The sequence below is a fragment of the Salarias fasciatus genome, chromosome 9 (assembly GCF_902148845.1).
Source record: "Salarias fasciatus chromosome 9, fSalaFa1.1, whole genome shotgun sequence".
Lineage (NCBI taxonomy): Eukaryota > Metazoa > Chordata > Actinopteri > Blenniiformes > Blenniidae > Salarias > Salarias fasciatus.
Genome location: NC_043753.1, coordinates 12591843 through 12613536, shown reverse-complemented (window position 1 = coordinate 12613536; position 21694 = coordinate 12591843). Strand labels below are relative to the sequence as shown.

Genomic DNA, 21694 nt, shown 5'->3' with positions numbered 1-21694 from the left:
AGGTTACATTAAAAGGTAAATTACAGTTCTGTTGTAGCTCAATTACAATCACGTCTACAGACATGCAAATGAGACTGTGCTGAAGTGAGTCGGTTGGCCACTTTATCAGCTGAGTTCGTTCCACGGAGGAGGAGGGGGAAAAAACAAAACTCCATGCCAGCTTTTGCAGCCTTTCCCTCAAATTAACTTTAATCGCAAAATATATAAAGCGGCCCTGCGCGGTCTCTCTCTCCGCATACACAACTCACGAGCCAATCAGGCGCGCAATAAGCACCTCCACGTATGCTGAGCGCAGCGCGCAGAGCGGAGGAGCGGCTGGCTGAGCGGAGCGCAGCGCGCAGCGGCCAAACCGCTGTCTGTCATTAGCTGAGAGGCTGACAGAGGAGTGGCGGGGGGAGAGAGGAGCAGGAGGGAGGAGTGAGCGGTCCACACCGGCCCGAGAGGACAGAGGCGAAGGAAGGAGAGCGCCGGACCGAAAGGGAGAGAGAGAGAGAGAGTGAGAGAGAGGAGTGTGTGTGTGTGAGTGTGTGTGTGTGAGAGAGAGAGAGGTAGAGAGTGGGGAGACTGACAGGCGTTGCCGAAGGACGAACAGAGAAGCGTCGACATGAGCGGTCAGTTTGAGGAAGATTTCCACGACCGGGGCGAGAGGAAGAGCAGTAAATCCCCGACGCTGCTCTCGTCTTACTGCATAGACAGTATTCTGGGCCGCCGGAGTCCCTGTAAGGTCAGACTGATAGGCGCGCAAAGTTTGACGGGTCTGCCCGGCAGAGGGGAGCTGGACAAGACGGCTGACGGTGAGTCGACTTTCCAGCGGGAGCAAAAAAAGGATTGTTAGAAAATGTGATTTTAAAAGCTTTAGAAGGAGAAACAAGCCAGTTTATACTCAGAGTGTCAGTAATGTCTCTGCAGGAGTTGTTACCCGTGTGGTCGGGAAGCGTGCGCGCTCTCCGCTCACCAGCCTGGAATTTTGATGTTTGATAAAAGTGTTTTTTTTTTTCCTCCATTAAATAAAGTGTGGCACTTACATGACAATTCCGAGCTGCTTCTTTAAGGCAATTTTTTTGGGGGTCATAATTTCTTTTTCTGGATTTTCTCTCAGGTCCAACGAAAGAGCAGCTTTCCCTCAGCGCCGACATGCACCTGCCCCCCAAGCTCCGCCGGCTGTACGGACCGGGGGGCAAATACCTCCACGAGCACGCGGAGAAGCTGGACAGAGAGCGGCTGCTCCTGGAGCAAGCCAGCGACAGCCTCAAGATCAGCCAGGCGCCGCAGGTGAGCATCAGCCGCAGCAAGTCCTACCGGGAGAACGCGTCGCTGAGCCGGGGGGAGGGCGACCAGAGCCCCGGGGAGGCCTCGGAGGACGGCAGCCTCGGGCTGGTGGAGCTCGGCCCGCTCAAGTTCGAGGAGGACGCCGGGAAGGAGGAGGAGAGCTGCGGGGACGCGGCCGCGCTGTCGCCGAAGGACGAGGAGCGGGAGAGCTTGAACGCCGGGGATGGAGACGTGAGGGACGGGGAGGACAGCGTGTGTCTGTCGGCGGGCAGTGACTCAGAGGAGGGGATGCTGAAACGGAAGCAGAGAAGATACAGGACTACCTTCACCAGTTACCAGCTGGAGGAGCTGGAGAGGGCTTTCCAGAAGACACACTACCCCGACGTCTTCACCAGGTCAGAAACAGTGTCGCTGCGAAAATAGAACATCTCCATGACCGGGAAATACCGTTTTAACGTGCGTAAAAGTACGTTCATTTTTAATTCCGTCATGACATTTAAACCAATTTCACAACAGCATATGGAAAGAAATAAAGACGGAGCAACCGTAGGCCTAAAAAGAATAATAATAAAATAAAATAAATTGAAAGGTGCTGATTAAACTTCGACAATTATATTTTAAATTATTATTATTATTATTATTATTATTATTATTATTATTATTATTATTATTATTATATGAATTTGGTATCAAGTTTTGGAAATGTCATGAAAGATAAAACTGCAATGCGTTTTTTTTTAAAAAAGGTGCCATGCATTGAGGGTGATAATTAATAGCTTTTATTTTAAAATAAACACTTCCCTGGCCCATAAAAATTTTTCCAGACTGTGTCACAGTAATTCCAGTCGTCTGTAACAGGACACTGTGCGGATCACAGCTCATAAAAATGCCCCAACACTAAACCCGTGCCTTGCATAAGTGAACACAATAGGCCTGTAAGTGCTAATACATGGGGAGTTTTTTTCTTTCTTTTTTTTTAACCTGGCAGTACAGACAACTGTGGTGTTATTGTCACAGAGAATAATTATGTGGAGCAGTTCAGGTTTCCTGCTGGACATGATACTGCATGCACAAAGTCAGGGCCTATAACCTTAAGCCCAAGGGCAGGTGTACTTACACTCACTGCTTGGAATATAAACGTTTTCACTGTTTAGAGGGTTTCATAAAATCATCTTATTTAAATTTTCAAATCCTTTTTTTATTATATCAAATTTTTTATGAATTTGCAAATTAATAATTAGCAAATTCACCTTTTTTTTCCTGCTTGAAAATTAAGGCTTTTGTGATTCAAAGTATTTCGTGCACCAGTGGGATTATTCATATTTTCCAATCGATTTACTTTAAGGCGACTTGTAGGTCTAATTTGGACTGCAAGCCCATCTTGGAGCTGAAGGGAGCGTCAATTGCTTTGTGGCAGGCTAGTTTAGATGTCATTATTTCAGCCATTATGTTGTTACAGTGACAGGCCTTGGCTAAGGAAAATCTAACAATCACTAGGCCTATTTCTTTCCATCGGTGACAGGGAAAATAGAATATGGCCATGGCGTCTTTCTGCACTTCATGCCGAGGAGGAGAGAGGGAAAAAAAATCAAGCCTATTTTGGTCGTCTATTGTTGACAGTGAACAACAGGAGGGGACAAAACAGCAATTCTGCGTTGCTTCCAAATGGTGGCCTGTAACCTTGAATCTTTTCTTACTGTCTCTGTCTTTTCTCCCTTCCTCTTTCTTCCCTTTTCTCTCTTTCTTTTTTTTTTTTTTTTCTCCCCCCCTCATTCTCTACAGAGAAGAGCTCGCAATGCGCCTGGATCTCACCGAGGCCCGCGTTCAAGTAAGTGGCTCCATGTTTATCTTTATCTCAAAAGAGAAGCCTGGGACTTGTAAATCAAATAGAGAAGAGAGGAGAGAGAGAGAGAGAGAGGCAGAGGGGGAGAGAGAGAGAAAAAAAGCATCCTCCTCTAATGTTTTATCTCTCCTCTATAAAATGCTTCCCGGTGTACAGTGCTGGATAATAACCGGTGATATGCGTCACTGATTGAGGATCAACGATTACGGGCCAATTTGAGGCAATAATTTATTACAGTAAAAACGTGTTAAATGGCCCCAATCGCTGCGCGGGGAAGGTCTTTCCTGTTATTGAATGTTATTACACGCGAACGGGGGACGTTTTAGAGGCAATTAAGCGGACGCTGGCGATTCATAAAAAGCTCACTTAGTGCAGGAGCAAACACCGCCTGTATTCCCGGGATGAGATGGTGTTTGAATTCCCATCAGAGGGGACAGATAGGGGGCGAGGCCGACATGTGTGTGTGTGTGTGTGTGTGTGAGTAAAAAAAAAAAAAAAAAAAGATGTGTGCAAGAGTAGGAGGGAGGTGGGGGGAGAAAGAGGGGAGGGATAATGCTATTTGATTTCCCATTATGTGATTGCAATAGACCTGCATTGATCCGATGCTTTGCACTTGGGAGCGAATGAGAGACCATTAAAGGTGTTTGCTCCCCTTCCTCCCCCCCCCTCCTCTCCTCTCCTCTCCTCTCCTCTCTCCCCCCCACCTCTCGCACTGAAAGCGTGGCTTGCATGTCGAAAGCTTGGGCTCATAACCAGAGAGACAGTTCAAACACGGTGGAAGCTCCGAGAGGTTATGGCCGACGGTAAAACAACAGATGTCTCTTTAGGGGGGCCGTAGGTGAACAAATCACTTAACGGGCGCCATCAGGAGGTGATAAAAACTCATAAATTCCCGAGGGGCTGTGTAATGCTAAACAGCCCTCTGGGAATAATGCATGCGCGCATGTGTGTGTGCGTAAAGACTGTGCGTAAAGAGAGTGAGTGTGTGTGTGTGTGTGTGTGTGCGCGCAGTCCCTGTCGCTCAAGTCCGCTCGTTCAATCACTTTCCACATGTTGACATTTTGCTCATTGTGAGAGACCCGTGCTTCTGCAGAGCAAACTGGCTGCGTGGGAAAGTTAAATACCCTCCCGGATTGGAAGTCACTTGTTCTGAGCGTCTCTTAAGAATTTAATTTAAAGCGCATTAATTGTTATTGGAGCTGGTTCAGCGGTAATTTTCTGGATCTTTTGTTAACACTGCTCTTAATTATCCTCCCCCCCTCCCCCTTCCCTCCCTCCCTACCCCGAAGCCCATCTGAAGGGAAGGAGGGGGGGGGTTTAATTAGTCAGAAAGTAGATTTAAGAGACCTTGCATGTAATTACCGTTGACTTTCCGCCTGCTGGTCACCACCTGAACCAGACAACTATTAGACCAGACTGAACTGTTAATGTCACTGAAGCATCACTGTGAAACACTTGGGAGTTTTAATTATGTAAAAAAAAAAAAAAAAAAAAGTAAGAAAAGCCACCTGTTCGGATTTTAGCATTTGAAACTGAAAACATCAACAAATACAGTGAGGGCTCATCTTTCTCTCTTCGTTTCAGGTGTGGTTCCAGAACCGCAGAGCCAAGTGGAGGAAGCGTGAGAAGGCCGGCGTGCAGGCCCATCCCTCGGGCCTGCCCTTCCCGGGCCCGCTGGCGGCAGGCCATCCTCTCAGCCACTACCTGGAGGGAGGGCCCTTCCCTCCCCACCCGCACCCGGCCCTGGAGTCCGCCTGGACGGCGGCTGCGGCGGCGGCGGCGGCCTTCCCGGGGCTGACCCCGCCGCCTCACAACAGCTCGGCGCCACCTCTGGCCACCCCGCTCGGCCTGGGCACCTTCCTGGGCACGGCCGCCATGTTTCGCCACCCTGCCTTTATCGGACCCACCTTTGGCAGGTGAGCTATACGAACCACTTCATTTCTATCACAACCCACCGATCTGTGACTCTTGGACTTTGGGAAGAGACAAAAAAACAGACGACAATTTTGCAGCCAGGCACACGTATAGAAAAATGCACGGCCGCAAGCAGAGCTTAAAATAAATTCCCGGCACATCTCTAATGACTGATGTTTACAGTAATCCTCAGTCACACTCCCTGTTTATCTCAGTGTCTGATTATAAATATGTTATACTGCTAACCATTCACAGTGGCGTGTAATCACTCTGTCAGATGCCTTAATAAATTAACCAAACATGTGATCCTGCCAGACAAGCTGTGAGGAGGGGTGACACCACACACTCCATATGCCACAATTATCTCCTCCATTATACAGCATTATTAACTGTGTAATCCCCATGGCATCTTTTATATCAGGAGAGCAGATGACATTAATCCAGAGGAGGGTTTAAAACCAAAGTAAACCGAAGAAACCAAGCTGAAATGAAACCAACGCGAGGGTGTTGGACTGCTTTCACAGAGATCTGAGTCACATGCTGTTTCATATCGAGTAACGAAAGAGCTGCGATCATTTTGAAACCTGAGATAAAACTTGGTGTCATTTAAATTGTGGTAAAATTCTGCGTTTTTGGTCCCTGTCCAGGCTCTTCTCTAGTATGGGTCCTCTGACTAGTGCTTCCACCGCTGCAGCTCTCCTGCGCCAGCCCGCCCCTCCCGTAGAAAACCCCTCCCATGCGGGCCCTGTCCTCCCTGACCCTTCCTCTTCTTCCTCCTCCTCCACCTCTTCATCAGCTGCTGCGGACCGCCGGGCCTCCAGTATCGCCGCGCTGCGCCTCAAGGCCAAGGAACACTCGGCTCAACTCACCCAGCTTAACATCCTGCCCACCGGAGCTGCGGGGAAGGAGGTGTGCTGAACACTCAACACCAGCTCTGAGCCTCCCCGTTCCGGGCTAACGTCCCATTCCACGACACCCCCACCCCACCCCACCCCACCCCACCCCCTCCACCCAACCAAACTCCCATTCATCCCTCCTGAGGCCGATGTCCCGACGTCCCCCCTGCTCCACCGTATCTTATGTATCCCCAATTAAAATAGCACAACCAAATTCAGAAGAGCACTGTTTAAAGACAAGTGTGTGTTTGTGTGTGTGTGTTTTTACACTTTCCTACAGGGCAGTCTATCACCAGAACAACTATTGCAAATTTTAAGATGCAACATTTAAAATATACTCATAAAATTGAGGCTTTTACACTAAATTCAAACTGCTTGTTGCATGCAGCTACGAATAAACACAACTAAATCTATATTTCTTTGCATATTCTTAATATCAGCATGGCGCACAAGCAGGAGCTCCAACATTCAGTCAGTTACTTTATTGCAAACTGTAAAAACGTGTATTTCAATTACTTCCATTGCACTTTACTATCTGTTCAAGGAAATGTTTTATTCCAAGACATCATTTGACATGAATTATTGTTTTTAAATTGTTACTATAATTGTCTAATTAGGATTTTAAATACAGTATGCTATGAGCTTATATAAAATGTTTAACACTAGTATTTTCTATAATAATGGATTGACAGCATTACACCGTATGCTCAGCTGAACGTTTACCAGAGATTTTCACACACACACACACACACACACTCACACACTGAAAGCTGAGGAGCCACGGGGGAACCCAGACTTTTAGAAAAGGATCCTTGTGTTCCCCCAAATGTGGACAACATAAGTGCTCGACATTAGCACTGCTTAATCTGTATGCATTGATGTGGGCTGAGCTGGTCTGCATCTTTCACAAAGGCGACTTGGAGGAGGTGGTGCCCCCCCCCTGCCACACACACATACACACACACACCCCTGAACCAAAGGAAAACTGTCCATAGACCTTCCATAGCCTTCTCTGCAAGCCCGACTCGTCTCCACTGCTCGCCTGTGCCACAGTCACCCTCAGCATCACACTTATATTCCAAAAAAAACCATCTAAGTCCCGCCTGTGTTTCTGTAAATCGACTCTAATTCTGGATCCGGTTTGATCCTCACAGCAGCGTGTTGAAACCTGAGTGTGACTTCACAGGACAGGCGAGCACTGCTGAGACCAGGGACGCGTCTCTAGACCTGACTGTGTGAAAGAGAAACTTGTACATAATGTGTAAAAAATGAAAAGGAGAAAAAAAAAAGTACATGAAAAAAGATGATGATTTTCAAAACAAGGCCGTGTATATTTCAAAAGGCCATGTTTTGATAATTTGCACTCGGTGTAGTGTGTAATGAATGTGTAGAATCTCACCTGTGTTTATGAATTGATAGGTTTTTAGATAATTATTTATGTCAAAAACCTTTCCCCCACGGAAATGAGTGAAGGAGTTTTTTTTTTTTTTTCTTATTAAGTGATTGTAAGTTTCCTGGTTTAATAATGCTAATTTGAATAAATTACACTGGTAAAATGAGTTATCCTTTATTATTTCAAATTCCTTTAGGACTGACATATAGGCCTTTAAACCAGGAAAAAAAAATATGCGAAATAGAATAATATAGAACTATTAATAAAAAGGTGTTATGAAAAATTGTGCTGTTTGTCTTTACATTGAGGAGGAAACAAAAAACGACTTGTTTTAGGACGTGCAGGGGAATGTGAAGCAGCTTCAGTAACAGGCTGGCTTGGGAAATGCCTGCAGGCCCACGCCAGAGAAAAGAAGAAAAGAAGAAAGTCTTCCACCTGCGCTGAGGTGTTTAATCCGGAGCGCTGCGTGCGTCTGTCCTCCTCAGCCCAGTTGACAAAATACTGACCATATATTCATGAGCCTAATCCTCGACATGTGAGACGCGCCACAAAGGCGAGGGGTTTTCAATTAGATCGCCCACTTTATCTCGGGGGGCCCGTCACAAAACTTCCTTTAAGACCCTTTAAAGGCGCTAAATTGGTCTTAACATCTGTAATGCCATGTCGATGGAAGCGAGTCCCCTTTGTCATTAATGAAGTAACAAACCACTTCATCAAGCGGCTTTCACACACACACACACGCACACACACACACACACACACACACACACCCAGAGTCACCCCCCTTCATTGGATCTCACTACTGATGCAGGACTATTACAGCAATCAATGCTTATTCTCCTCGGTTTGACCCATCCATGGTGCCCGACCAAAGCGCGTGAAATTACCCGGCGGATTAAAGTAGTCCCCTCTTCTTCTTTTTTTCCCCCCTTCTTTCTTTTTAGACATATATATATAATTGTGTGCATGTGTGAAAACCTTCTTATTCGGGTCTTACACCTGTTAATCACTCAATTTAATCCAAACAAGCTCGCCTGAGATGCGACATGTGCACGAGTTGATCCAGACTCTGGTGCGCCTTGGTGCGTAAAGCGCAAAAAAAAAAAAAAAAAAAAAAAAAAAAAAAGGAAGATGAAAACCAATTTCTTCAGTCATAAACGATGTGTGAGAGCTCCGTGTGTTTTAAAATTCCCATTCTGTTTCTGAAGCTCAGTGGAGCGTGCGCTTTATTCCCGCTGTATGGTCCTATATGGGGTTTTGATGAGATTGTCCGGGGACTTTTAATCTTATTGTGAATATAACTAATGAATGGCAAACCAATTTGTCCCTAATATCTGGGGAATGCCGGGAGGCGGATGACCTGCTGGGAGCGGGGCTTAAACTTTCTTTGCAGCGCAAAAAGGCGAGAAAATTGAAATGCTGCCACCGGGGCAATGGCTGTGGATTTATAAAGTCACACTTGTTGGATGTGTGCGCTCTCATTCAGGACAGGTCTCTCGCACTTGGGATTAGGCCATGCGGCTCTTATTGCATGAATGATCAGGGTAATGAATGTTGATGAATAAATATATAAATATAAAAATGGGAATAATGGTTTGGAAATCTGCATGGCGCACGTGGCCGCTTCTCTCAGGTAAACCCAGGTGTTTGGAAAATACCCCCCCATCCGCTCCCCTCCCTTTCTCTCTCTCCACACACCCCCTTGTCTGCCCATTTTCATCACCCCCGGGCTCGCCGGACTTGATTTGGCCCGTGATTTGGCTTCTTCTCGGGCCTCGTTTCTCCCGGCGCGTCCCTCGCCCGGGAGAATAGGCCCAATCACTCCAGCGCCTCGGCCGGATCAGGGCTCGCTGCGTCCCCGCGAGAGAGGAGCTCTAAAAGCCGCTTTGATGAACGTCCCCCCCCCCCCCTTACTCCCTCCCCTCTTCCTCCCTCCTCTCCTCTCCTCTCTCTCTCCAGGCGGAGAACCGGCCCCGATGAAAGAGCTGAATAGCGGGGCCACGGCTCCGCGCTCCCCTCTCGGATCGCCTCTTAATTCCCCCCGTCTCTCTTGCTCTCATCCAATTAGCTCAGTGTATTAAGCGGTTTATCGTCTCATAACCGCCCATTCAGCCCCGACAAGGGAGACACTTTGCAATGGGACCAGCTCTCCTTTTGACACCCCTCTCCTTGCTGCCTGCATGTTCCTCCGCGCCATGAATAACGGGGACAGAATAGGGGACTAATTCCCTCATCAAAGCCTACCTTGTCCATCGCTGGTCAAAACGACAAGCAATAAAGCTTAGCGCCACAATACAAAGAGACTTGTTCGACCCTATTAGCTTTGGCAGGGTCGAATTAATGCAGGGACCTAATTTGACTGGGTTTACTCCAAAACTGGGTGCGCAAAACACTTAAAAAAAAAAAAAAAAAAAAAACCCTGCAGCCTGATAGTGGGAATAGTAGGACTGTGTGGACTGTGAGCTGAGGTTGATTAAATCTGCAAGGAGATGCAGAAAGAGGGGGGCAAAAACAGGCTAAGGGAGCAGAGGGAGAGGCAGTGGGGCTGATGTGATTTAATAAATATGTAAAGTTATGAGCAATAGGCTGCAAATGCATGGAGACAGTCTCTCTCTCTCTCTTTCTCTCTCTCTCACACACACACCACACACACACAGCATGTTCTATCCATTGCATAGTGAATCATGGTTTAAGTGTTCAGCCCACTTAAGGTTGCCTTCACAAGTCACAGTGGTTTGAAGTGATTTGTGAGGCGTGCAGTGTTTATGGAAATGCAACGCCGCAGGATGGAGTAAAAAAATCCCTCCACTGTATTAACACAAAGGAGGATTTCTTGGAGGAAAAGAGCTCAAACACTCCGAGCAGCGAGTTACACGGTGATCTTTACCCACAGCGGAGTAAATAGAGACTGTATTTAAAAACACGCGGAGCTAAATTGAGGCATATACCAAGAGACAATGCAAATTTGAGACGGCGCGTTCCGAGTTTATCCGCTAAACGTGTGTTTGCGGCGCACGGACGACACAAACGGCGAGGACGGACCTCGACTGTACACCGGTTTGACTCCAGACACCAAGAGAAAGACATTCCGGAGTTTCATCGCCGTCTGGTTTCCTGAAATTGCGAAGTCACCGAATTCTGAGCGAAACTGTGTCTTTTAGAGAAAAATCTCACGGAGGAAATCCGTCAAGTTTTTCGATGCTTCTTTTACCAAAAACTGCCATGAAATCCACTCGCAAAACCCAACTTCACCCCGGGATCGCAGCCTTTTAAAAGAAAAAGTTGGTATCCAAGCTGCAGACATTGGATTCATCCCTTCACCCATCCATCCATCACATAAAACAAGATTTAACTTCGTAACCACTTCATTTTTTTATTGAGGTTTCAGTATTAAAAAATGCTCTCATCAATATCAAAACACTCCACAGGAAAACGTTGTGGTCATTACAAAGAGACGAGAAACAGTGAAACAAATCCTGCGGAGAGATACAGCTCAGATACATCGAAAATTACACGCTTTAAAACAATTTGCACGGAGAGAAGAGGGAGGGAGGGAGAAAAAAAAAGAAAGAAAGAAAAACGGAGTGAAAGGGCTGAAATGACATCGGTTAAACAGAGGCGGTGGAGGAGAAGGAGATCAGCTGTTCGATACCCGGACAAAAGAGCGAGGGAGCAGCGCGTGTGGCCTCGCTCACCCCGTCACTCCCTGCATCCTCCTTGCTCCTTTCTTTCATCCACTGATCTCTTGCTCACGCGCACACACACACACACACACGTACACACACACGCACGCACACGGGAGATGAATGGCGGTAATCAGAACAAGTGTCCGATCGCCGCGGGCGTCCAGTGGTCTTAGAGGCCGGGGTCACTATCATTGGCTAATTAGCGGCTTTTGGAGGGTAAGTCATTTCTACACGCACACACACACACACACACACACATATCCACACATCTGGGCCCAGCTGGCCTCCACACACACAATAGACTGTCATTTAGGTATGATTGCTACTCCCCTTTACTATACAGAGGCAGGGTGATGAGGTCAAGTCGCGAGCGCATGTGTGTTGCATGTTTCTCTGCCGGCGCCGCCGCCAAAGGTGAAGGTGTAATTGGGTTTTCAGCCTTAGAACAAGGCCGATTAGCTCCCGAGGAGAGGATACCGGGGTGGAGAGGCCAGAGCCTAAAAATGGCCGGTCTTGTTGCGTTTGGAAGGCATAGACAGTGGAAGGCAGACGCGTCAGGCCGAGTCTACTTGATGGAGGAGAACGCCTGGAAGAGCTTGGCCAGGTTCACCTCCGAGTAGCCGCTGGTGGCCAGCGCTCTGTCGGGAACCTCCTTGAGCCGCCGGTACACCTCCTTCTGCCGGGCCATCTTGTTAACGCGAGCTGCGGGGGCGAGAAAGGGGAGAAGGGTTACTGTCTTCCTGTGAGGGCAGCGCGGCGATCCCGTCGGCTTCGTCTCGATACTGATGAACGCTTCAGAGCGGACGGATCCACAGCTGTCTGTAAGCAATGCTATCAGTTTGCGACTGGGGAGGGAGATCACAGAGAATTGGACTGATGGGTCGATGGCGCGCACACACACTCACACACACACACACACGATCACAGGATCGATACAAAAGTCCAATGAGAGCATGAAGTCAATGTCTTGTCCCTGTTATCTCTTCAGGTGGGCCGTAATGAGGCCAGAAAGACGACTGTGAGACGACTGTCTCGGCCTGCCGCCCCGGCCGAATCTTTACGGTATTAGACGGAGCGTCGAGTGCAGATGAAGTATCATGAAACCAAGTAATAACACGCTATCAGAACAAAGTGTGCAGCGAGCTACGTCGGCGATAACAGGGAGTCGGAGGGAGAGGCAGCAGAGCGCAGAGACGCCGTTTCGGCTTCGTGGGATTTCGGTTTGCTCTCTTTCACACCAACAGTCTTTACTGTCCTGAAAACTGAATAAAAAATAAGACTGAATCGACTGAATTAGTCAGTTTTTCTGCAATATTTAGATTGCTTAACTTTCTTCTGCACATAAATGTGTTGTACACCGGCTTCAAATTTTAAAAATATCCTCAGAGACACTGTAAATGCAAGAAATGACATATATACTTTTAGAGATTTACATTGGACACAAACAGGTAAATACAAAGAACGGCTGGTATAATAAGTGCTGATTAGTTTGTGGTTTACTTGCTGAAAACTATTTCAATGTGGCGTAAAAACTCCGGCTTCATTCTGACGGCGGGGATGACGACCGGGCCCCGATGTAAAGTTTTCATAACGCTATCGGCAGATCGCAGATCAAACAACGCGGGAAATAATTAGCAGATGAACAAATAAAGAGGAAATGTTACTCTTGGCAGGCTCTGCATCAATGCCTGCTATCTCCCGAGTGTGTGTCTGCAGGCACAATTAGATAAGGGCTGGGCTTTTTCTTTGATAAATGACTGAATCATTGAGTGATTAGTGGAACACTGTTGACTAATCAATTTGTTGTTTAAACAGCGATTTGGATCAAAACTAATGGAAGGGCAACAGTTGGATTTTTTTTTTTTTTTTTTTTTTTTTTCCTTTCCTCTCTCAAATTAGAAGCACGATCCGGAAAGAAGAGAAATTGTTGGCGGCGGTGAGTTGCGCTCTCGTATTCGTGTGGATGTTTTTCATCGGGATCGCCGACGCGTCCGTATGTCACGTCCGCAGGCCTATCTCCCGTCCCGTCCTTCCTGCCTGCTACATTAGCGGCTGCTGGATAAATACCAGCCAACTGCCCAAGAGAACAAAGGTTAGGTACACAAGAGATCGCACACACACACACACACACACACACATATATATGTAGTTAAACACAGAAAAAGCACAGCAACTCGATCACTAAAGAAAAAAAAAAACACACAAATGTGACAAACATGGTGTGGATGACTTAAACAGCGGCGGCAACTATTACCAGATAATCCTCACGTTAGCGAGGAGAGGGGTGGAGGGAGAGAAAGACTAGTCTATTTATCTGCAGCATAGAAGGGGGGGGGGGTGCGATGCATGATCAAGCGAAAGCAATCATGTCATCATTTCTGAAAGGTAGGAGAAAATAATTCTGCCCCTCCTCTCCTCTTCCTCACTCCTTTCTCTTTTCCACCTCAATCACCGTGTGGCGAACAGATAAAAGAATGATTTAAGAGTCACCGAGAGGGAAAAGAAGGAGGAAGGGACCTCGCCGCAAAGTTGGAGCACAGTGGGGGGGGGGGGGGGGGGGGGGGGAGCGCAGTTCAAATAAATAGCCTCTCCCGAAAGGGCGAGCGTGAGGCGGACGGAGGGGGAGACGGCGTCGCTGGGAAGGCCAGGACGCAAAGGTAAAGAGAAAAAGAAGAAAACAAGAGAGAACAAAAGATATGCGGATGGAAAGAACATGTGCATCTTTGGAGATTGGAAACTTTGTTCAATCGGCCGCCGTTTGGGTCTCTTTCCGTCCGACGTGCGCGCGCACGTGCACGGCGGGCGTATCAGAGGTTATCTCTGCTCTAACTAGGTGTTGTCACACACTCGCGCACACGCTGGCGGTGCCGGGCACGAGTAGATCGGGGCTCTGCACGCTCTAACTAGGTGTAAATACAATAACAAGCCTGTAATTAAGTGAGCATGATGAAGTTAATGGAGATCGGCCATTCCGTCGGCCGCCTCCATGAATATTCTATTAGGCTGGTGGCGACGGGCAGCTGGAATAGCAGTTAATTTAATCACCACTCGGAGCACAGGGAAACTTCTTTGTGTGAGTGTAATTGCACAGAATGAATAATTGATTTGACAATCGCACCCGCGGATTTTGCCACCCCGCTTTGTATTGCTGGAGAAAGGGAGGGGAGAGAGAGGGAGAGAGAGGGAAGAAAATGAAGAGGAGAGAGAAGGAAAGGAAGATGGAGAGAGAGAGAGAGAGAGGAGGAAGAGTGGGAGGGTGGAAGAGGACCAAATGCAGAGCTCTGAGAGGTGGTCGGGAAGCTGTCTGTAAATGGATCATTACAAAAGCGCCGCTCAAGGACAATTTATATTTTATCAATGCGGCAAAATTACATTATTGCTCACACACGCAATCATACTGCCCACACTCAAGACTGAGACCTGGAGGGAGGGGATGGGGGCTGATGGAGAGACGGGGAAGGCGACCGACGGGGGGAACGAGGGAGGAGGGAGGGAGAGAGGGAGGGAGGGAAGAGCGGCGCAGGCGGAGGGAAGGAAAGTGACATGAAATGATTGGAAAGTCATTGATACGGGATGTTCCCAGCTAAAGAACGGACAGCACGCTTTTTTTTTTGTCCCTCCATAGTGTGTGTGTGTGTGTGTGTGTGTGTGTGTGTGTGTGTGTGTGTGTGTGTGTGTGTGTGGCTGAGAGTGTGTGACTGTGTGTGTGTGTAATCTATTAGAGATCTCCTGCAGCGGATGAAATTACCTCCATGTTTTACTCAGTCGCAGCAATCAGGCACAAAAATGCAACGTACATGTAGATAAGACAGGCGCATGCTCGCAAATCCACACACACGCACAAACACACGCTTACACAAACACACGCGCGCTCTGATCAAATTACATTCTGCATTCACTCGGAACCCTTATGTGAAGCTATTTTTCTTTAATGTGCTGTATTATACATATTCCGCACGCCAGTAAACATTCACGTTCAGACTTCACAATAGGCGCAGGACACGCGCTCTCGGAGGTACAAACACAACCGGGCGACACGGCCGCCGAGCGCGTCACGCGTTTCCCCCTTCGGTAAACAAAAGGAGACGCACCAGCAGCAACAGGACGAAGCTGATAATGTGTTTCTTTCGATAAATGCCAATAGTGGAGCGGGCTCGGCGGTTGTGTATTGAACATATAAGCGGTTATCAGGCGTGAAGCCTGCAGAAGGCGAACGACACGCGGCGCAACGGGAGGGGAAATTCAAATGACTACCTGGAAGCTGGTGGTTTCTTGTGTTTACCATTAAACCATTCGAGGCATGTTGTAGCCGTCATGTCACACATCCACATTTCCAGTCACTCTCTGCCTCTGCGGCGTCACCGGCGCGCAGCGGTTAGCGGTCGGAGTTCGACTCCCGGTTGTGACCTTTCTGTGAGGAGTTCACGCGTTATCTTTCTCTCCTTCAATCGAGTGACAGAAAATTCTGTCAGATTATTTGCTTGTCTGTCTTTTCCAGCTCTTAAACTGACACACCTTTGTACTGTTTTTACACTGAAACTGATCCAATCAGGCGATTCAATCAAGTCGCCATTCAACAAATTTTCCCATTAACGGCTGACCCGGGTTGGAATCGCAAGAGATACGATGACTTTTAAGTTAAAGGTCTCATCAGGGAGCAGGAGGAGGTCCCTCATCTCTTAACCACTGCAGTGCCACCTGTTGACGGTTTTAAACACAAAACATTTGTAGTTTATTGGCGTGAAAAAGGCAGCGTTACCTTTCAGAATTGAAACAACACGGGTCCCAACATGCACTAAATCAGCAGAGTCTGTCTGACACAGTTTGAGAAACACGGGTTTGTTTTAGGTCACTGAACACACGGTGGAAAGCGGAGCTTTTATTTTGAAAAATCCAAGTTGATGAACTAGTTTCGGCGTATTGTTGACATTTCCAACACATCTGAACAAGACGAACAGCGACAAATATTTTGGTCCTTGCTTGGACATGTCGGTGGTGCCTGATCGTTTTAACAAAAACACTTTTCAACACAGTATTTTCATTGTGATCTATATTCAGTGTTTTTTTTTTGGCAGCAGGACTGTGTGTCGAAGTGGGTCAAACTAAAGTGTGTGTGTCTACTTGACTAAAGAGAGATAAGGTAATTTGTCCCAGTAGGGGAATTGGTTTACAGCAGAAGCGTCGACCATTTCAACACAACCAAAATACACACGCATACCCATCAGCGGTGCTCATACCCATATACATGCCTCACACTTTGTCAACTGATTAGGCTGGCTGGACTGACGGGATGTCCCTGTAGTAAACATAAATGACCTGCTAAAAACTTTATAGCTTGCGGAACAAACGAGAACCCGCGTCTATTTTTAGTGAATTAAGGAGGCCGGCAGCTTTTGGCCGGAGGGCAAACGGTTCAGACGATAATCAGAGGGGGCAGCACAAAGGTCTGACTGATTCTGGGGCGATCTATAGTTGAGATTATTCTGATAGATATCGTCCTTCTTAAAAAAAAAAAAAAAAAAAGAAGCAATTGCAGCATGCCCTTTGTTAGGAAACTTTGAGTTTCTTGCTGTGAGGATCCACTAGCAGCGATGCTTTGAGGGAGGAGTAATGGGGTGGAGTGACGCGTTTCCATGACGACGGGACACAGAGAGCATCGTGGTCATTTAAAGGCACACATTTAAACTTGCATTAATAACTGAAGTCGATCCGCCATACCACCGTATCCGAGTCGACCGCTGGTGTTTATTTAAATACTGCAAGAAAAAAAAAAAACCTATTGTGTTTCCTCCTCTCCTTTGTTATGAGTCTGCTGCCTCAAACAAGATAAGATAGACTTTACTTATCCTCCAAATGGAAAATTCCAGAGTTGCAACAGTGACAGATAGCTGACAATAACAGATTAGGTGGAGAGAGATTACTAAGCACATGGTAAATAGTCCTAAATTACTGCTGTAGTGTTACATGAGGTCTGGGCCGCGGCCGGCGGATGACTGGATATCACATGGAGAAGCGCTCCATTGAACATACTTTATTACTTTACTTTAACCCTAAAACTTGCATGTCAGAGTATTTATTGACTGTCAGTCACTTGATGAGCGGGTCGCCTGCTCAGAATAACATTCTGTCAAATTCTGCCTCGTTGACTGTTTAAGATTCTCATCAGTTTACAAAAAGCATTTCAGTCCATTTCAGCACAATGATACACAAAAAAAAGAAAAAGAAAAAGCTTTGCAAGTTGCAGCTCAGGCAGTTTGCATTCTCTGTAATCATCACGACGAAGACACAAGATTAAGTTGAGATGGTGCACAAACAGAGCTCATAAATCAGCACACGTCTATATGCAAACCCTCCCAGAGAGACGGCAGTCCATGCACAGGGAGTAGAGTCGGGTGTATAGGATTGAATGTCTCCTCCCTGTAATCTAAGCAGTGTGGCCCCTGGGTGTGTAATGCAGTAATATGGGGTATTACTGCCCCGGGACTGAGGGATAACACCTTAAACCTATATTTTATAGCAGCATGAGAGTGTATATGCGTGTCTTCTTCACGTTGAGGAAAACAGTGGCATGTGTGAGTCGGGTATTAATCACTTTGAGGCGTCAGTGTTGCCAGACAGGAAGGACGGACGCTGCAGTGCAACTTAAAGCTGTGCTGACAACACGATATGCTTAGCACTGTGCATTCAGATTAAAAAATAAATGAATAAATGCAAGCTGAGGTCACCATCTCGATTGCATTAACTTCTTCGACTGAATTACATGATTTAGGATTTTAATTAATTCCTACTTGTAATTCCGCATTTTGCCACTAGATGGTGAATAAGTAATTCTACCATTATTCCTGCATTCAGTCCAAGAAAAGAAGAAGTTACTCCAGCCATTACATTTCTTCTAACAGCAAACTGCTGATGCTGCCTAGCAATGCCTCACTACTGCCACCCAGTGGTTCTAAGTGGAAACGTTTACGTCCTGAGGTACTTTAAAGTTCAAACAGCTGCGATCATGGAGAAGGGAAGACGTTGGTATTTAGACATGTGGCAATATGATTATAAACACTCAGCGGTTCATATATCTGCTTGTTAGAGTGTTTCTAAATGACATTTTAAATTTCACAACGCATTATTAACGCTGTTCAGCCGCAGCGGGTCAATACCTACACGACTGGAGCGGCCCGAGACGCTCTTTCCCCGTCTGCGTGTTTGCAAACTCCACCTGCACATTTGGTGTATTCCGGCTAACGACTGCTCACTATAAGCAACAAGGCATCCAGCTTGGCTTTGAGCGTTTGTGCGGCTGTCACTGCAGCTCTGTCAAGTCAAAGGAGGCTGGTTGTGATTGTTAACTGTGCAGAGTGCTGGGCGGTGCCGAACAATACCGCTTGCAGAACAGTGGCGGGTGTTACAGACAGGCTGCAGTCACATATTCTGCCTCGAAAAGAACAGATTGGCGAAGGATCGAGCATGGAAAAGAGGACCTGCGTTTGAGGAAACCGAAGAGTCCAAAAGAAAAAAAGGGCGGTGATTGAAAGGATGGGCAGCTAAGTGAGAGGAGGGATGTCCTCCCATCTCCACCAAGTTAACAAACAAGTAAACAGATCAGCAAGTCAGTGCTGAGACATGGCAAAGTAGCTGAGATCAATAAGTTTTGGGTGGAAGGGACTTCTGACCAGTCAGCTAACTTATGGTTGACTTAAATATTTGCAAAATCACCAGTTCTGTCGTTCAAAGCTCGAGTGTACAAAAAGGTCAAATTTACCACATGGTCAAAGCACCGCGGTCCTGATGAGAGAAAAAACTCAAACTGATATAAAGAAAAACTACATTCAGGATTATAGACGCTTTTAAGTTTCAGACCAGAGGCGTGAAACATGGAGATTCACCAATCCAGGCTGCCAAACCACCAAGGACATTCGAGAAATTTCAAAACATTTCAAAGCTAGCTACTTCACTGCTATCAAACGAGCCTCAAAGCCAGGCTGTCAGGGTGACTTTATTAAAACATGTATACTTCAGAGAGAACTTTTTTGGGACATTTCACAGTATTTTGTACCAAACCGTCATCAGAATTGGATTTATGTTGAGCTTACTTTGCTTTTCTGTAGTATTTGGTTCGTGAAAATACTGACATGTATACTGTGCACCATGACAAAGAAAAACTTTATTTTATTATTGTGTAGTCGATTTTATTTCTACAACAATGAAATTAGCAGATTGTTTAAGTCACAAAAATCCATGTTCATGTATCTGTGATTATGTTGAGCAGTCTGAGAGTCTCAAGCTAATTATCATGATGTAAAAACTCAGGTTTATTTGATCCTTTTTATTTAATATATATATTCCAGCAAGCAGAACTAGCAGTCTACAGTCTCCCGTACTGTAGAACTGGAACCTATTGTTTGGTACAGAAAATTGGCCAGAGCCCGGGAAGACCAGTGTGTTAACATAAAGAAAGGAGGAGAGTCGAGAATTGATTGGCGATGATTTCTTGCATCTGGGCAAAGACAGAAATACACAATGGTCCAATCCCTCCATTTCAGCTCACTCCATCCGCTGAGTGGTCATCTGTTGATTACACGTTGTATTTAACTCCGCTATCTCACCGTTTCTCTGCTCCGCTCGGGTCCCGGCGCGCAAACGGACAACATTCAAACCCACATACATAAATAACATACATACATATTTAATCAAATAAATAAATCACTCGGCCCGGCAGCCCTTTCTAATCAAGTGACATCAATCAGGGGGAACTATGGGTAAAGAGGCCTTGTGGCGGACGCCTACTGAGTGCGCCCAGATCGCTGGAGTAGCGTCTATTTGAGTCCAAGGGGGGAAATATACGCTCCATGTCCCATTATAGGAGAAGGGCTATCCTTTCGTCAGCGCGCCCATTACTCCCCCTATCATTTCCCCAAATCTAAAACCTGTTTTCAATCAACACAGCCAAACGAGTGCCTGTCCAAGAGAGGGAGCGGGAGAGAGAGAGAGAGAGGGGAGAGAGAGCGAGCAAAGGAGAGAAAGCGGCAGAGATGGACAGTGAGGGTAGGGGTAGAGGGAGAGCGGTGGAGGGCCCTTTCCTTCTTTCTTCCAGTGATTGGAGCGTTTTGCATTCTGTATGTGTGTGTGATTGAATCCGTCTCCTAAATTAGGGCTGTCGACTCGAGGAGCTGAATGTCCTTAACCCCCCTCCCCGTATCCAATGCCCGCGCTCCGCCGCGTGTGTGCGTGCGCGCACGCCGCGCGCCACATCATTGGTGAATATTTTAAGTGCAGCCTGGGTAAAAGGTTTATGTTGAGGCATTGATTGCTAATGCTATGTTGTATGTGTATTTGTGAGGGAGAATTGCCGGGACATTAACATTCAAAGTCCGGCGGCGGATCTGCTAACTTGATTTCAGCTCCGGAGGCAGAATAAGCAGAGGAGGAACAAAAACAGCGGAGAAGAAATCAAGAAAATAAGGGAACATTTACAGAAGCGGGGCCTGTTTTCACAATGAATACAAAACTTGAGACAAAAGTGCGTCTGGAGGGAACATGACTTAGTTTTCTTTTTAACTCCAACATATCTGATGTGCGAGATCTTACGTTTCTCATCCGACTGCAGCACTTTGTTCACCGCATGATCCCAGTCGAAGATGAACCTGTAGAAGCAGAGCTGGTTGTAGAGGGCCTTCTCGGAGTACTGCAGACAGAAAACACACACACACACACACACACACGGTCAAAATCACAGCTGTGTGACAGACATCCAACTACACATGATTTTTTTTTTGTGTATTTCCTTGTTCTGTATTCCAAGTTGTTGTATTGATCTACTGTTCGCAGCAAACTGATGGATAAAGGTAGCATGAATTTGACACAAATAAATAAAAGTGTTTTGAAAAAAAAAAAGAAGAATGGAAAGAAAGAATGGATTCCAAAGTGCCGTTCACCAACATTTTCAAGTTAAACATAAAATTTCATAGTGTTTTGGGGAACAGTTTTACACGGCAGTGGTGCTCGGAAGCTGCTGAAAACGTAACTTTTCGAAAACGCTGCGACAGCGCCTGTGCACCACAGCCGTCAGCTCCTCTACACATGCACCAGCAGATGGACATAACGACGTCCACGTTCTCCTGGAACTTGGTAGTTTTACAGTTAACGCACCGTTAATAGCAATCCAGGTTGGCTGTCCAGACAAATGTCCGTGTTCACTGCTAATGTTTACAGCGTACTGCTCTCTGTGTATTTTCAGACAAAAATACTAGCCCCAACTAGTGTTCCTGTGAAAACGGGGCTCCTAAATGTTTCTTTTTTTCTCTTGTGTGCCGGTAATACAATGATTGTCTGCCTCTGCTGATCAGCATCATTCATCCATTAAATCCTTTAATGTTTGCTCGTTTTGCCACCAGTTGACAGAAGTTGCTGAGATGTTCCTGTGGTCTGGCTGGAGCTGCCTCAGCATTATGAAACCACGTTCAACTGGAGCGTTCGGTTCTTAACCGCCACTAAATGCTGCTGCCAGCCAAACTGACACCAATTTGATATCATTTACCCAGAGACGCTGTGAGCCAGCTGTCAGAGAGATATCACAGACCTCAACATCCCAAGACACATCGGCGATATCTTAATGGTCTATGTTAAACATAATTCTTCTGCTCGTTTTTGTTTTTTAGATTACTAAATGAGCCGTCGATGAATTAAAACACCGATCTGA

General features: G+C 46.5%; 2 protein-coding genes across 5 annotated transcripts in view; one reads left to right on the top strand and one right to left on the bottom strand.

The window, feature by feature from the left end:
- The first annotated feature begins 318 nt into the window (after positions 1–318).
- arxa (aristaless related homeobox a) lies at positions 319–6005 on the top strand. Its single transcript, XM_030099185.1, has 5 exons — positions 319–794; positions 1100–1664; positions 3052–3097; positions 4697–5028; positions 5674–6005. Exons 1-5 carry the CDS (start codon positions 605–607, stop codon positions 5942–5944), a joined length of 1404 nt encoding a protein of 467 aa, XP_029955045.1. The 5' UTR covers positions 319–604; the 3' UTR covers positions 5945–6005.
- A 4669-nt stretch (positions 6006–10674) lies between these two features.
- pola1 (polymerase (DNA directed), alpha 1) overlaps positions 10675–21694 on the bottom strand; it is a 49393-nt gene continuing 38373 nt past the window's right edge. For all 4 annotated transcript variants that reach the window (XM_030099181.1, XM_030099182.1, XM_030099183.1 and 1 more), the window contains exons 36-37: positions 20584–20680; positions 10675–11703 (exon numbers count right to left, since the gene is read on the bottom strand). In XM_030099181.1, coding sequence (XP_029955041.1) covers positions 11567–11703; positions 20584–20680 — 234 coding nt within the window. In that variant the 3' untranslated portion in view covers positions 10675–11566. The remainder of the gene's footprint in view (positions 11704–20583; positions 20681–21694) is intronic.

Excerpts from the sequence above, each read along its gene's own strand:
- arxa (XM_030099185.1), top strand. The coding sequence starts at position 605 with ATGAGCGGTCAGTTTGAGGAAGATTTCCACGACCGGGGCGAGAGGAAG. Across the intron at positions 795-1,099 it reads GCTGGACAAGACGGCTGACG|GTCCAACGAAAGAGCAGCTT; the intron begins GTGAGTCGACTT and ends ATTTTCTCTCAG. Across the intron at positions 3,098-4,696 it reads TCACCGAGGCCCGCGTTCAA|GTGTGGTTCCAGAACCGCAG; the intron begins GTAAGTGGCTCC and ends TCTTCGTTTCAG.